Raw genomic sequence first — 17,897 nt, 5'->3', positions numbered from 1 at the left:
GTATTATCCTCAATTCCTCAACTGTAGTCTAGCTAACGACTAACGTTAGAGGGATATACGGAAATTCTTCAAGAGGCAGTGCCAGCAGCTCTGCCGAAGGCCAATCCGGTGAGAAATTAAAATTTTACAAGTTCAAACAAACAAATGAAAACTTAAACTGATTAATAACCTATTAAGCCTTGAGTTATTGGAAATATGAGTTTAATAACAATACATGTCAAAACACAGCAGACACGAATGAGGGAAAAGCTGGAGGCTGAGGGAGCATGTCTGATGAAGGTTAGTGATAAAAAAAAAGCGAGCAGATGTTTAAGCGTTCAGTTAAATTTGTACAGCATATGTCTTACTTTTGTTAGGCATAAATAAATGATGTTCATGATATTACACCCGTTACTGTAAAAATACATGATGAAAAGAGGTTTGGGGGCTTTAAAACAAATCCTGGGGAGTATGCCCAGACCCCTCTAAAAGAGGCATAGCCCCCCTGTCCATGAATCTCTAGTGAAGTCCCTGTTAAGAATGACAAGTATGAGAAAACAGTCTGGCAGCTGTGTTCTAGACAAGCTGAAGCCTTCTGCATTTAGTGACAGGTATACCAACAAACAAAGACTTGCAATAATCAAGATGAGAATGTATGAACATGTTTGCATCCCAAATATCCAACACAGACTTTAATTTGGCAACAAAAATGGGGTTGGTTTCAATAAGAAACTAACTACGGCATCCACAGATGGGATATGGCTACAGTAGTATCTATTTCAAAGAGGACTACAAAAAATGCTTTGGACGAAACCATATGTGCCGTTGCTTCCTATGACATTGCTTTTGTCTGTTTGATGTTATGAAAGCAGTTAATAACCTTTAGTCACATCAATCAAAATAGATATCCTTATGTTTGCAGTGAAGGGACACATATGAGGCAATGTCTCTAACAGTGCTTATGAATTAAAATTAAGTTGAAAGGGCACCAAACTCACAATCAAATTCTTACATTAACGGAACTAAAACATATACGAGACAGATCAAAAACTATTGTGACTTAGCCCATGCTGTGAGCATATCAATTCATTTTTAACCTTAATTAATTGATAAAACATACATATTTTAAGGTTTTCTACTGCCTAGGGACATACAGCTCTGTACACACTAGCGCCAGAACCCAGTTTTCAGAACTGATCTTTTGGTTGCCTGGCGGTTTATCGAGTCAAGTCGTTCCCATTGGCCTGAGCAATGCTGTTTGCTAGTTCTGTAACTGCTATTCTGGGAAAAAAAAAAAAAAAAACTTGTGCTGTTTTCACATCTGCAAAGATTGTTTTTGCTAACCGCAGGTTGGTACAGCTTTTTTTGTGTAGACCAGCTGGCACTTGTGTCTGTTCATGCCTGAAGAGTAATGAATTACCTCAATTGATGGTACCTCATAGAGAATGGGTAATGATGGAGTAATTGACGATGACTTTCAAAAATCTCAAAGTCATATACCAAGCAGCACACTTCATGCAGCTGTATCCACAAGGTTCTGGCTTATGATGCAATCCAGATCAAAGACTCCAAAGTTAGAGAGAACTGAAAGCTAACAGGCCTAATGTGGAATACATGTTCAGTCCTTCTGCACTATGGGTAACATTTATATCTGGTGAGCTGTACTGAATTGATTTGTTCGGAAAGGTCCCTCCAGTGTATTGTAATTCCAATGTGACAGCCTGCAGTTTTATGTCAAGCCTGAGTGATATACAGCTCTGGAAAAAATTAAGAGACCACTGCAAAATTATCAGTTTCTCTGGTTTTGCTATTTATAGGTATGTGTTTGGGTAAAATGAACATTTTTGTTTTATTCTATAAACTACTGACAACATTTCTCCCAAATTCCAAAAAAAAAAAAAAAAAAATTGTCATTTAGAGCATTTATTTGCAGAAAATGACAACTGGTCAAAATAACAAAAAAGATGCAGTGTTGTCAGACCTCGAATAATGCAAAGAAAATAAGTTCAGATTCATTTTTAAACAACACAATACTAATGTTTTAACTTAGGAAGAGTTCAGAAAACAATATTTGGTGGAATAACCCTGATTTTCAATCACAGCTTTCATGCGTCTTGGCATGCTCTCCCCCAGTCTTTCACATTGATGTTGGGTGACTTTATGCCACTCCTGGCGCAAAAATTCAAGCAGCTTGGCTTTGTTTGATGGCTTGTGACCATCCATCTTCCTCTTGATCACATTCGAGAGGTTTTCAGTGGGGTTCAGGTCTGGAGATTGAGCTGGCCATGACAGGGTCTTGATCTGGTGGTCCTTCATCCACACCTTGATTGACCTGGCTGTGTGGTATGGAGCATTGTCCTGCTGGAAAAAACAATCCTCAGAGTTGGGGAACATTGTCTGTCCGATTCCAGCCTTGCTGAAGCACCCCCAGATGAGTCCAATTTTCAGCTTTGCCCAACACCTGGTCATCTAATGGTTAGACGGAGACCTGGAGAGGTCTACAAGCCACCATGTCTCGCACCCACTGTGAGATGTGGTGGAGGATCGGTGATGATCTGGGGGTGCTTGAGCAAGGCTGGAATCGGGCAGCTTTGGCATGAATCAAGCCAAGCACAGGGTTGTCCTGGAAGAAAACTTGCTTCCTTCTGCTCTGACAATGTTCCCCAACTCTGAGGATTGGTTTTTCCAGCAGGACAATGCTCCATGCCACACAGTAAGTCAATGCCATGCCAAATGTAAGTGTTAAGCAGTATGAACAACTGTGCTCTAGGGGATGAGCTAAAACCACCAAATAATTTGGTTTCAGGCTGCAGGCTCCATTACTGTCCATTTACACACTTTTCCTCCTGGTTCATCAAAACTAAAATACAACAGTCATAGGACAGGTACTGTTGGTACAGCACAAACAACAATATAGACAGTCAACCTGATTCAAAGCACTACATGTTGACAGTACCCCAATTTATACTCAGATAAACTTGTGATGAAGTACAAAACCCATGGTCTAATAAAAAATAAATATGTTTAATGAATAACAAATTTTTACAGTATTTAGAAACTGTAACAGGGCGAGCAGCCCTGAACAGTGTTCAGTTTTTATTTTAGAACGGGGTTTCCCCCTCTGCCCCTGTACTGTATTTTGTGTTTGTATTATGATTCATTACACAAACCGCCGTGTGTTTATATTTGTATATATGACGCAGAGGCCGTGCGTTTTGTTTTGTATTGTTTTGCAGCGTGGATGGGAAGCCCAATCCACAGTAAAAACCTATGCAGAAGGTGGCCATCTCCTGAGTTAATTAAGTGATTAATTTGTTGCTAATCAGGAGATGGTCACCTGCATAAATACCTGCAGCTGTCTGCACTCTGGGTGGGGTGTTCAGAGGAGGAGCAAGAGGAGATATTTAAAAAAAAAAAAAAAACCCTGAAACTAAAAGGATCTGTGAAGGCTACTTTTTTCTGTGTTGCATAAAAAACAAAGGACCAACATTCATATGCACATAATCAAATGCAGGTCCAGCACACAAATTAAACAAACATTAGGCAGTCACCAAAACTAATAACTCACCTGCACTTACCATCCAAAAATCCCAAAAGATGTTATTCTTTAAAAGGGGAATGACCATGGCCCTCTGAACAACCAGCCACCTGTTATTCAGGTTCCACTGTAGTTCCACTGGAATACAAAATAGAGTTTGAGCAGACAAAGGGGTGAAAGTCAGAAATGGGTTGGAGGACATTTTGGATATTTTTGAGTTCTCCTTCTGATCACAAAGTGCACTATCCCTTCCGCCAGCCATTAGGAAAGCTTGGCTTCAGTAGATGCACTACCTGTAGAATTGTTATAGAGGTCTTGAAATGAAAGTTGTGTTTTCTCATGTCGATGGTAAAATGTTTGAGCTGTTAATATCAAGGAATATAAATAACAAATCTCAGATTATTATCAAAGTGCTTCACTTGCCACACATACTTTTTTACAACTTGTTTTCTGTCTACATAAATTAATACGTTAATAACAGTACCTGTTTATTCTGAGCGAATACAAGACTGATCACGTAACGTGGATCCAGCATGTAGCCGATAGCAAGGTGGAAGCCTGAACTGAAGGAAAATACAGTGCTATTTAGTTCACTGGCTGTGCCGAAAAATCAAACTAAATGTAATATTGAATTTCATTAGCTGTCTGTAATGTAATGCTTTGTCATTGACCACTGAGGTGTAAGACCATGGGAAGACAATGGAAAGAGACAGAGTAAAGACTGAAAAGGAACAAAAAAAGCTTTATTAACCGATAAACAAAATCTTGAATGTCGTTTTAGTTCTAGAACCAGTGGTTGGTGGTCAAAAGATGCAGGTGAGGGGGTGAGGTCCAGGTGGCCAACCTCAGAGGTAGAAGCACTGTCCAGTGGATCTGTTTCCTGTTGGAAGCGTTACAAAAAGTTTGCTATACGATGCCTTATCCTGGCAAATTTTTCGATTACTTTATTAATAAAGTCAGGAATGTCAGCAATCGTGCCTTTTTCAATTGATAATATGACTAAAGCATTTAGTCATTCAGTTTTCATACATTAAAAAAAATAATAATATAAAAAGTGAGATGTTGAAATAAGACAGTTATATTAAACACACCAAATGAACTCGGAAATTGAAATGTGTATTTATTTAAATTTAAGTTGTCACTGAATCTAAATCAATCTCAAATTCAAAGACCAAGAACAGGAAAAAAAAGGACCTTAAATGGAAGCCACGATTAAGGCCAAAGGAAAAAACAAACAAGCGAACAAAAAAACACTAAGTAGATTTTGTATTTTATTTTCAGGAACAAGACGATAATTTATATAGACCAAATAAAAGACTGATCAGCTACCAACAAAAAGTTAAAAAAAAAAATGGTAATGGTGAGTTAGGGTTAAAAACATTAACGCCACATGTCCTTGCTTTTGTAGCAATGCGTTGAACCCTAACTGCTGCATTAATGTTTTTTGGAATTTCTATATACCAGTTGAAATTTACATACCCCAATGGAAGTTCATAATTCCTAGAAATTTTACATGGTAAATTGGATTTCATAACATACCAAAAGATATTGGCCAATCATCTGAAACCCTCCGCTACTAAACTTTTAATACGCAACCGGATGTTCCAACACAACAACGATCCAAAGCACTCATCAAAATTTACTTCAAAATGGTAAAGAAGGATAAAATCAAGGTTCTGGAATGGCCTAGTCCCGATCAAGAAAGTCCTCAGAATTTGAATGAACTGGAACAATTCTGCATTTAAAAATCTATTTCTTATAACTTTTTTTCCTCATTGACAAAAGCAAAACTTTTGCTACAAAAGATTTTCCCTATAGTTTGTTTTCAAGAAATTTCAATTTGGCCAATTCAAAAGAAGATAGTTTCATCAGAGTTTCACTTACACAATAGTAGGCTTCCTGACATAAATTCAACACAACTTCATATTATTGACAGGAATACAGATATTTTAGGCAAGCTGATAAAAGTCCAGCGAGATAGTTAGATACAGCAGTCAATCCAGATCTTTCCAAAGTTGCCTTTTTTACCCTGGAAGTTTATGGTCTCATTCAGCTGTAGGTAGATCTGAAGGTGTAATTAAAATTACAGAACACATTTATTTGGTTTGACTTCCATCACTGATGAGTTGTTGATTCAAAGCTTTTCCTTCATTGTTTTTTGTCAATGCATTTTTCACTCTGGCTGCATAACAACGGTTGTTTTTACAATCTAGAGCAACAGGAAAATGAGCTATGGGTTGAGCCTGTTTGAATAATTTTCAACAACAATGCCATAAAGTCACAACACTGAGAGCATTAGGCTTTGAGGTGGTCTTGATCCGTTTGGTAAATGCACCAAGTCTGGTTCACTTGCTAAACCTCAATGTGCAACTGCGGGACTGGGTCCTTTTGCACATAGGAAACTAACTATACATAGTAACCTGACTAGGAAGTAAACATAGTATAGTTTAGTTCATATTCTGAGGAAACAAGTAGAGCAAAAACAGCATTCGTTTTTCGTCCTGGTCGTAAACAGTAAAATTGTTAAATTGTCCCTGTTTTGCGATTGTATCACTTTTATTTTTTTAACTACAAAACTGCATAAATGTTATCAGCAAGATAACAGCAGTCATTGATAAGGTTCCGTTAGCACCATTCCAAAATAAAATAAACAATCTTACATATTATTTGTTTAATCATTCTGATTATGTGTTTATCACATTTAAATGGTAATACTTATAACTGATCTATTTTTTAAATCTGGATTTTTTCACAATAACTGCACCCAACTGTTATTGTGTTATTGTACACTTTTAATGGCTTCGGAGTAAAGCGTCAGTGAATTGAAGAAAAAAAAAAAACTTTCCAGTTTTTCATTGCAAATCTGGTAACCCTAATTACACAGACAGTGTGAGAAACTAAAGCTTTGATATAAATTTGACACCAAGATCCAACTAGAACAACTGGACAAAACAAAAAGTAAAAATAATAAAATATATTCTTCTTATATATGTTCATTTCCCTAGAACAACCATGACTGGTCAATCTGACCGACGTATTAGAAATGACATAAATATTATAATGGAAGGACAAACAATTGAATATAAGTCATAGTTTTATTTAGGAACATCATATAAAGCATCTACACAACCAAAACATTGTAAATAAACAGACATTTGAACAGAAATGTGTTTCAAAAAGCGCAACCTCAAAAAATGGTAAAAAGTGAACTAAACATATTTGAAAATACATTTGTGTATATACAGGAATATCATGTACATACAAAACTGTACAACTGAAACAATGTAAATAAGTATCAATTTTTGTTTTTAAATAAATGGGTTTATATTGCCTACATAACAAAGTGCATATGCGCAACCAAAGCTGTACATTTATACGCAGACATAATATAATCTAAATGACATGAATAAATAAACATTTGAACAGAATGGGCTTCGTTTGCAATCGTTTACAAAGTCTAAGTTTTGGCAGAGCCAGATTCGTCACTGTCCATCTCTGCTACATGAGAATCGTTGTTTGGTAAAATTTGCAGTAATTCCAAACACTGCTTTGCTGTCCTGCATATTCTGCGATCCATTTTCAATGTGTATTGGAATAGCAATGAATTTCTTAGAGAAACGAGCGACTTGTATAGTAACTAGAGTGCATACAGACAGCCTGGTGCTGTGAGCTATCAAGGCTGATTGACAGGCTATCAGGACGCTCATTGGAACAATAGAAATGTCAGAAGACCCCTCACTTGAGGAATGAAGACTGATATTATTAAACTTCAATACATGGCGGCAAGTCCCGACTGATATATACAAATAATACCACAACATTTAATTGTTTGAATGTTTTATATGTATCTGTCAATTTGATCGCTGTTGGTCAGAATAGGTATGACAGTATAATTGGATTTGGATTTACTAAAGCATAAAATAGATGCTAAGCTTATGCCAAAAGACAAACCACAGTGAGCATGAACTGCATCTCTTTCTGCAATAAATGAGGAAACAATTATATTTATAAGAAATGTTTCAGTTAAAAAAAAAAACAAGCTAATACAAAAGTGAGTATGTGACGTAGCGTGGCGGGCAGTTTAAAGCGCCTTGGTGCACTTTAATTACAAATAAACAAATAAAACATAGGAACAAACAAAATATTTAAACAAAAATATGAAGCTATAATGGAATATATGTAGTAAAAAACACTTGTGAGTATGGGTCAGTCAGTACACTGATTTCCTACAAGATCAGTTTTTACGAATTTGCAGATGTTCTCTATGTCTGTGTCCCTCATAGTTACTGTGTTTTAGAAGCAGTGTTAACCCATTCAGTTCATCATTTTTTACCACTTTTTATACTTACAGGCCTCACATTTCGTTTTGACATCGTAGCAGGATTTCTGAGAACTGCTTTCTTTAGAGTGGTGCTTTTTTAAAATGTGTCTTTTTTTTCAAATACGGTCTATGATTGCTTGTTGTGATCACTTCAACTTCCTCTGCTGGCACATGTATGTTCGAGGAAGTTTTTCTAAACGAGAATGAGGTTTAAAAAACATTTAGAAGTAAACTTTCCTCTCAATCTGGGCACTGACATCTTCACGTGCGCTTTCAGAAGTGTCATAATGATGCAAAACATATGCAATTTAGCAAAACAGTAATGAATCGTCACGAACACATGACCTTTCCATATCCCTACCTTAAACCATGCCATGTGGATGTACAAAGGGTGGCCATCTTGGTTCCCGACTCCTTCACAAAGATGGCCACCAGCCACCAAACTCTCACACACTCTTGCACTCTGCTCTTTCAAAGAGTGCCAGTACTAAAGGCAAATTAATGTAGTTGTAATATTGTAAGTATTGTAAATATTTGAGGACTGGTTTGTTTCCTCCTCAGTTGTGTTAAATTAAAACAACCCCTGAAAGGAAATTGAAATTGAATTGAAATAAAATTCCCACATTAAAGTGTAAATAGTCCTTAAAGATGCCTAGGGCATATGTCTGAATTAATGTGACTGTTAATTTAAGAAAAGCAAGGATACGTGTTCAGTGTTCTTCATTTATCTGTGTAGGCAGGCAGTATTTCAAAACTCCCATTTGTTTGAATTACTCTTCAACCTTTTGCTGATTTTTTTTTTTTTTTTTTTGTCAGTTAGTCATTATTATTATTATTATTATTATTATTATTATTATTATTATTTTTTTTTATTTATTTATTTCTTAGCAGGCGCCCTTATCCACAGTGACTTACAGTTGCATACAAAAAATACATACAGTGGCTTGCGAAAGTATTGACCCCCCTTGGCATTTTTCCTATTTTGTTGCCTTACAACCTGGAATTAAAATTGATTTTTTGGGGGTTTGTATCATTTGATTTACCAAACATGCCTAGAACTTGGAAGATGCAAAATATTTTTTATTGTGAAACAAACAAGAAATAAGACAAACAAACAGAAAACTTGAGCGTGCATAAGTATTCACCCCCCCAAAGTCAATACTTTGTAGAGCCACCTTTTGCAGCAATTACAGCTGCAAGTCTTGGGATATGTATCTATAAGCTTGGCACATCTAGCCACTGGGATTTTTGCCCATTCTTCAAGGCAAAACTGCTCCAGCTCCTTCAAGTTGGATGGGTTCCGGTGGTGTACAGCAATCTTTAAGTCATACCACAGATTCTCAATTGGATTGAGGTCTGGGCTTTGACTAGGCCATTTCAAGACATTTAAATGTTTCCCCTTAAACCACTCGAGTGTTGCTTTAGCAGTATGCTTAGGGTCATTGTCCTGCTGGAAGGTGAACCTCTGTCCCAGTCTCAAATCTCTGGAAGACTGAAACAGGTTTCCCTCAAGAATTTCCCTGTATTTAGCGCCATCCATCATTCTTTCAATTCTCACCAGTTTCCCAGTCCCTGCCGATGAAAAACATCCCCACAGCATGATGCTGCCACCACCATGCTTCACTGTGGGGGTGGTGTTCTCGGGGTGATGAGAGGTGTTGGGTTTGCGCCAGACATAGCGTTTTCCTTGATGGCCAAAAAGTTCAATTTTAGTCTCATCTGACCAGAGTACCATCTTCCATATGTTTGAGGAGTCTCCAACGTGCCTTTTGGCGCACACCAAAAGTGTTTGCTTATTTTTTTCTTTAAGCAATGGCTTTTTTCTGGCCACTCTTCCGTAAAGCCCATCTCTGTGGAGTGTACAGCTTAAAGTGGTCCTATGGACAGATACTCCAGTCTCCGCTTTGGAGCTTTGCAGCTCCTTCAGGGTTATCTTTGGTCTCTGTGTTTCCTCTCTGATTAATGCCCTCCTTGCCTGGTCCGTGAGTTTTGGTGGGCGGCCCTCTCTTGCCAGGTTTGTTGTGGTGCCATATTCTTTCCATTTTTTAATAATGGCTTTAGTGGTGCTCCGTGGGATGTTCAAAGTTTCGGATATTTTTTATAATCCAACCCTGATCTGTACTTCTCCACAACTTTGTCCCTGACCTGTTTGGAGAGCTCCTTGGTCTTCATGGTGCCGCTTGCTTGGTGGTGCCCCTTGCTTAGTGGTGTTGCAGACTCTGGGGCCTTTCAGAACAGGTGTATATATACTGAGATCACGTGACAGATCATGTGACACTTAGATTGCACACAGGTCGACTTTATTTAACTAATTATGTGACTTCTGAAGGTAATTGGTTGCACCAGATCTTATTTAGAGGCTTAATAGCAAAGGGGGTGAATACATATGCACGCACCACTTTTCCGTTATTTATTTTTTAGAATTTTTTTAAACAAGTTTTTTTTTTCATTTCACTTCGCCAATTTGGACTATTTTGTGTATGTCCATTACATGAAATCCAAATAAAAATCCATTTTAATTCCAGGTTGTAAGGCAACAAAATAGGAAAAATGCCAAGGGGGGTCAATAGTTTCTCAAGCCACTGTATCAAGAATTACAGTACAATTAAGAGCAAGATACAAAATAGAATGATTTATTCCTAATAAGAGCAAATAGAAAACACAGTACGATTTGCTATCGGGACAGTTCAAGAGCAGATAACAAAGTTGATTATTACATCAAGATTTTACATACAAGTGCAGGTGAAGGGGCTAATAGGCAGAGGGAAAGAGACCAGAGAGGAGAGAAGTGTTGAGAATGGAGGAGGTGAAGGGGAGTAGAGCAGGAGCAGCAGCTTGAAAGAGGTGAGGGGTCCAGGGCGCACATGATTGAACACCTGTTTATCGGTCTTTTGTATTTGAATTATTTTGAAAACATTCAGTTTGTACACGTGAACAGGGAGTAGGTGTTAACCAGTTCCTGGCCATCAAACACAATTCTGCCCTAATGATATCTATTTGTATACTTTCTGTATATCCCATGCAGAACCTTTATTATCCTGGGTACACCTATAGTAGTGGGAGGTGTAATATTCAAGATAAAACTCCATTTTCAGTTATTATACTATTCTTTATAAACTTGGAATCACACACATACAAACAAAAGGTTTCACCAAGTGTTGGATTATACTCCTACTAATAGGGAATGTGAGCTGGGTTTAGACCGTCGTGAGAAGTTAGTTTATCCTACTGATGATGTGTTGTTGCAATAGCAATCCTGCTCAGTTTGAGAAGAACGGCTGGTTCAGACTCCTGTGAGAAATCTTTTCCTAATAACAAACTTGTAAGACTACACTTGTGGGCATATAAGCAGTCCTATAAAGAGCTACTTGTAGTTTGAAATGGTTTCTTTCATTCTTGATGTGCCTCTGCAATTACAGTTAGGTTTCACTGGGTACTTCTATAGGCTTTGGCACTTTGTGAGTGGATATTTGTTACTTCAGGCAGCTGATTAATTTCCAGCAAGATTTTTAATTGTTAATTCTATCAACACCTTGTATATCACTTACTTGTGTAAAACAATGCTGTTATAACATGTACAATGTGATAATTTGTTGGCAGTGAATGAAGTCACATGTTCCCACCACTGCATATTGCATTGTCAAAACATGTACGTTTCTATTTTGAATGCTAGTACACTTTAAGGATGATATTCAGGTCTATCAGGAAAGTCTGAATTACATTTTTCTGAGTCAGTGAATTTGCCCCAGATCCTGATTTCTACTTCTGTATGGACGAGAAATGTAAGGCATCTGCTGTTGAAAACTGTCACATCTGGTCCCTGTGTATACCAAGGCATGTATAGCCTTACTAAGTTACAATCATAGAAAGATAAAGAAAGACAATTACAAACTAACCCGTTTGCTATTTTTATGCCAAAAGTATACACTATAAGGGCAGACATCATGCTTCACTCAGCTTAGGCTATAATTAGGCCATGAGTGCTTTGTGGTTGTTATTTTTTATTTTTTTTAAATTATCTCCTGGCTTTTCATGTTTATGTTTTTGAAGATCATTATTATCAATCATCTCCTGGCAAAGTGATAGTTGGATCTATTGTTGGCCTAGTACACTGCTTCTTGTGCACACAGTCTAGTGCTGCCTATTTAATTTTGTGGCTGTCCTAGCAAAACAAAAGACTGACAAACTTCTTATATTCCAGATAAAAATTGCATGGCTGCTTTAGACTAGTTGGCTAAGCATTTCCCTACCAAATTGCATGGACATTGATTTAATCTTGAAGAAAATACTTTTGTGCAGTCAATAGATATATCAGAAACAATGGTTTCTAGAGTGTTTTCCTGTATTTGTGTTGTGTCTTTAGTTTCAGAAACAGGGCTATCAAATACTGATTGATTACAAATACAGTACTGTACATATATAATGATATTGAAGGCCATAGCTAACATATGTTTTACGAATTTAAAACTGTGATTAATAATATAATTCTGAAATAATATCTAAGTTTTTAACTTGTTAACGTTATACTACAAATATGAAATCTAGTGAGATTTCTCTAATCAAGGTTAATGGGACTTGGTTGTTATGTGCTTCCTTATTCATTGCACACGGTTTCAAGCTTTATATTTAATTAAATCAAATTCTGGTTTCTGGCCATTGACACATAGAGAAACAGTACCATGAAAAGTGCTCTCGTTATGGGCACTGATCAAACATACAGTTATGTGTTGGGGTTTGGAGAGATTCAGAAGTTTGAGATGCTTTTGCACTGAGACCTTCTTAACTATCTGTGTAAACGTTGCTGCAACACTGCAACTCTATATTTATATTGCTTTATTTGTTCTATAGGGGCTACCAAAGACATGGGAAAGATGCTGGGGGGTGATGAAGAGAAAGATCCTGATGCTGAAAAGAAGGAGGAAGAAAGACAAGAAGCCCTTCGGCAGGAAGAAGAGGAAAGGAAGGCGAAATATCAAAAAATGGAAGCCGAAAGGGAAACAATGCGGCAAGGCATTCGGGATAAGGTAAGGACAAGTTTCTTCTTGCTACAGTTTACCACAGTAAGTTTATACTGTACATACATTATGGAATGCATTTTTAAAATAGGCTTATTTATATTTGCTACTCCCATTGGGAAAGCAAAGGTTGTATCAACGTTATTACCTTGCAGCTCATGTCCTGATATTGCTGCTTATGAACAGCCATTAAAAGGTCAAATGTGTGGGTCAAAGCACACATGTATTGTAACACATCCAAGTGGATATATAGGTGTGTTTAGAGGCCAAATTGTACTTGTTTTTCAGACTGGTCAAAGTATGCTGTAAGAAAGCTTGGCATGGTATGACAGTTGGTTTACATTGCAGTATTTGTATATGTATATACCAAAATAGTAAGCACTTGCAAGGAAGCTAAATTATTTATTTATGTATTTCTCTGTGTGAAGAGGAACACAGAAGGATTTAAGCGGAATGTTCCTTTATTAATCTTAAAATGCACCTCCAAATGTCTTCTCTTTTATGTAGTTGTTATAACCCTTTGTATGGAAAGCTTAGTTGCTGGTTTATCTCTGCATATCAGCAACATTTTAACCAGACAACTCCTGCTTCCGCAAATATGATATATGTACTGTCAATGTGGAATGGCTGGGTACAACATTTTCTCTCTGGCTAAGGACAAATGCTCCACCTAGTCATCCAGCATTGTTAGTAAATTACTCATATTTAGAGTACCACTGAACTTGAGACTGATTGTTTATTAAAACATGTTTAAAGAGGAGACAATTATCTACTCAAATATACCAAGCTTTTTAGTGAGCAAGTAGTCTGCGTGAGGTTATCCAGCAACAATCTCCCCATCCCCAGTTATACTGCTTACCTAGAATAAGGAGAACATTTCAGGGTACTATTCTACTTGTGAGATGTCTTTCTGATTACAGTATTTTGCATATTATTAAAGAGAAGATTATCTATTCAGGGATAACAATATATTTCGTAAGTAAAGGGTCTAAATGAGGAAAATTGACAATAAATGTCCTTTTAAAAATAGGCTCATATGGTACGTCGAAAAAAATACTAAATGTGTATAGGATGGTACTCTACATTGAAAAATATTAATGTTAATGCTGCTTAAAAATATGACCTTTCAACAGCAAATTATTACATTCCATTCATGGCACATAACACTTTCTTCATATTATTGTACCGAGACTTCATAGTCATAGTTCATATAGAAGAAAAACAGGGCAGCTGCATAAGAAGACAAACCTTGCACTTTAAATATGTTCACTCAATGTTTTTGAGATATTTTCAAACATGATTCATCTGTACTCCAGATAGATTCCTAAGGGAGAGGTATAATACCATTTCAGTGATTTATTTCTGATGGAGCCAGCAGTACACTAAATTTAATAGATGAGTAAGTTATTTCCAGATATTATTAACAAATAAAAAATATGCTGCTTGCAGGTATATTGTTTCATTTGTCATTATTGTAATCCAGAATACCAAAAATAATTATGTAAAACAAGTGTAAGGATTAAAGGTTATCTGTGATTGTCATCCTGAAACAATATTGAACTCCTTTCCTTAGCAAATTTGTTTGTAAGGAAAAAAAAAAAAATCTACAAAAACTAAAACAAAAACATTGACATACCTGCGATATTTAGCACACAAACTTTTGTTTAAGTATTCAAAACTTAGAGGACATTTTCCTGTTGCAAGTCCATTTCAATCATGGTAGACAAAATAGGTCCTGCTTGGTTGGCTGTTTTTTCTATCCACAACATTTTCATTGATTGATGGTTCATGAGGGAGTCTTAACTCTGATAATTTTTTTAATTACATAGAGCTATTCCAGTACATTTTGACTAATGGACTGCCATCACTTCTTCGATATCACCTTATTTTCAGAGTTTTTTAATTAAATATTTTTCAAGAGAAAATAATAATAAAACACATTCAATAACTACAATTCTGCTTTGGCTTTCCTTCAAGGCTGCTTTTCCTGGCATGTTTTAAACTGTTGCTTCATGAAACAGAAATCTGAATGCACTAAATTGGAAGTTAGCATTTACTCATCTGCAATGAGAAATTGATTCATTTTCTTCAAGTAGAGTAGCTTCATATAAAATAAAATTTTAAAAAATTACCTTTAAAATGTGATTGTGGAACAGCAGACAAACGACAAAGTTCACGGTCCAAACAGGTTTTATTTCTCTTTATAGTCCTGGTCTGGTGACCACAAAGAATAACCCAGGCAATACACACCTATGTGTATTGCGCTGGCAAAACAGCGGGTAGCAGTCCCGAAATAATAATACACAAGTTGCAGTGATGAAGACAGTAAGACACACACAAAGACACACACTATCACAAAGTGAGTGCCATAGTGCTCGCATTGAAATACAATTCATCATGAACAAAGATGCAGTGTTGTCAGGGTTTAGTGCTGTCCTGTAGCGACAGCTTTAGATCGTGTTAGCTGTCTAATAAGAACAAACAAGTAGATTTTAGATAAAACAAAACAAACAAAGCACGATAACAATGTGTTTCTCCTTCTGGTTCAGCATTTAACCATACAAAGGAACAGATCACCTAGCTACGTCCCCTTATGTAGTGTCAATCATGCCCCCTTGGTTAACAATTGCAACCGTTCCTCCAATCCGCGGCTGCCACATGGTTTCCATTCCAGGTTGATGACTTGGTCTACCATAGCTCCGCCCCTGGGAATGAATTGTCTGTCTGTCAGGGCACTCTGTTCCTTTTACACAGCAGCACCCTCACAGGTCGGGAGGGAGATTTATCACCAAGAATCATTCTGTCTCTGTCACAAAGTGTCAATAACAAGTTGCTTCCGGGGCATTTACACATGTATTGTGCACTTGCATCTGTCACCCAGGTCTATCCTGTTTTATCAAATGCAGTGTGAAAGGGTCTTGACATGGATAGGTTCTGACCTGTGTAGAGCATGCCAGTTTGAAAGGGGCTCTAGAGTGTCAATGAAATACTGGAGACTAGTAGAATAGCTTGCAGAAAGTTGTATTCCCTGGAGGAAGTAACTATATTGAAGCAGGTGTTTGTTACTTTCACTAGAAAGATAAATAAAACATTACTGGTGATAACATATGTGGCAGGATGATGAGTGGTGCAGTGAAGAAGTGAATTTCCAAACAGTATTCATCTCCCAAAAACATCCATATTCATTAAATTATCACGAATAAATCAACACGTCGCCCATATACCATCAATGGTATAAGGGAAGCCAATATGGCGAAAGTCCTGGGGAAAAGTGGTGCTCTTTGTCTGTACTGAGCTGTGCTGTGCAGTGAGGAGTGATCTGGGAGTAAGTGCTGGCTCATTGTCACTCTGCAATAAGACAAATACAAACAATAACAAACAAAACATACATACACACATGCTCCGGCTGTGAATCACGTCTCAGGTAACTGTGTTCCCTTTGTACTGCCAACCTCCTCCCTGTGATCAGCCCAGCGCCAGGATTTATCTAATTGCCACCTGTCCCACAGCTAGCCACAATGGAGTTGTCCAGCAATTTCATAGCTATGCGTTTGCCCCAAAATGGCCGACTTTCAGTTACCACCTGCTGTCGAGTCAGCCTGTCTTTGGGAAAATGTACAACCCCCTTTACACAGTGCCCTTTCTGGTTGGGAAGGAGATTTACAGTGCAGATTCCTTCTCTTCCTGTCACAATATATAATATAATTGATACATTGATTCAGGCTAAATGAATAAGTATTAAATTATATAAAAAGAAACTTTGCACATGCCACATTTTCTCAAATACTCCTTTACCTGCTGTAAAACTAAAATATTGCTGGAATCTTATTGAGAATAATGCTATAGTATAATATAACCAACCAAATATGTAACATCTGTTCAATGCCAGGCAGTTAGGAATGTCAAGGCAAGCTCTACACAAGCTCAGAGCCAGGAAAAGATACCATGTACTGTAGAAAAAGGATGATAACTCAAAATTGAACACACCTGTGTTAAGTGGCTGTGACAAAGTGGTGAATACGTGCAGGTGAGTGCAGTGCAGTGCGGATTAATCACACAGACGAATGATTTACAGGTACAAGGGTCTTTATTAATGATTATAATTTCCAGAGCGTTATGGCAAAACCTGCAAACAATAATGATGGAAGTGGTACAGCGGCGTTTTTCACTCCTGTTTGTAATCCCACGGGTTTGACCCGCAACCAAAAAAGTCCCGTCTTTCCTCACCCACACAGAACACAAACACAGACACAGTTCCTACAGTGCGTGATAAGTGCTTGTGGTGAAAAGACAGTTCCAAAATGAAAAGTGATTGTTGCTGTCTGGGTTAATGCTGGCCTGCAGCTACAGCTCCGGATCGTGCGAGTGTTCTTTAAAGACAAACGACACAAAACAAATAGTGTTACGAGACAGACGACTACACAGAACACTCACGGTTTCTATTTCACAAATGTATGGGCTCCTTTTGGGTTTGTTTACTAACCATCTGCAAAGGAACAGATCACTGAAGCTATGCCCCCCTATTTATACCCTTGCCCATGACCCCTAGGTTAACGAGCGCATCCGCGCCTCCAATCCTCGGATGCCACGCCGTCTGCTGTCCGGGTCAGTGAGCTTGGGTGCTGTAGCTCCACCCCCTTCCTAAATGGCCAACTTCCACCTACCCTACGGAATAAATTGTCTTGCCATTTGCTTGTTACTCTGTTCCTTTTTTCTAGTGCCCTCACAGGTCAGGAAGGAGGTGTAACACTAAGCGTCATTCGATCTCTGTCACAGTGGCTCACTGGTGTGAGTCTTTGTGATCAGTTTAATAGTAATGCTTTATTAAACTTGGAGAACAGCATGCAATGTAAACAAGGCAATGTTTAGCAATGTCGGAGAGACAGGACTGCAGTCTACATACTCTAAGAATGAGCTCCAAACAAGCCTTTTATACACAGCGCTTCATGTTTACATCTTAAACAGAACTTGTGTGACAATGTAATAGCTGCAGTGCAACAGTAATTAAAGTAGTTTTATAATAAAAGCAAGTTATAAACTAAAA

The 17,897-nt window shown here is 37.5% G+C and overlaps 1 protein-coding gene across 4 annotated transcripts in view; it reads left to right on the top strand.

Annotated features, from left to right (window-relative positions):
* LOC121319297 (complexin-1-like) overlaps nt 1-17,897 on the top strand; it is a 74,383-nt gene that overhangs the window by 39,947 nt on the left and 16,539 nt on the right. For all 4 annotated transcript variants that reach the window (XM_041256605.1, XM_041256585.1, XM_041256577.1 and 1 more), the window contains exon 3: nt 12,687-12,862. In XM_041256605.1, coding sequence (XP_041112539.1) covers nt 12,687-12,862 — 176 coding nt within the window. The remainder of the gene's footprint in view (nt 1-12,686; nt 12,863-17,897) is intronic.

This window comes from Polyodon spathula, chromosome 1, assembly GCF_017654505.1.
Source record: "Polyodon spathula isolate WHYD16114869_AA chromosome 1, ASM1765450v1, whole genome shotgun sequence".
NCBI lineage: Eukaryota > Metazoa > Chordata > Actinopteri > Acipenseriformes > Polyodontidae > Polyodon > Polyodon spathula.
This window is presented reverse-complemented; position numbering and strand designations above follow the sequence as displayed.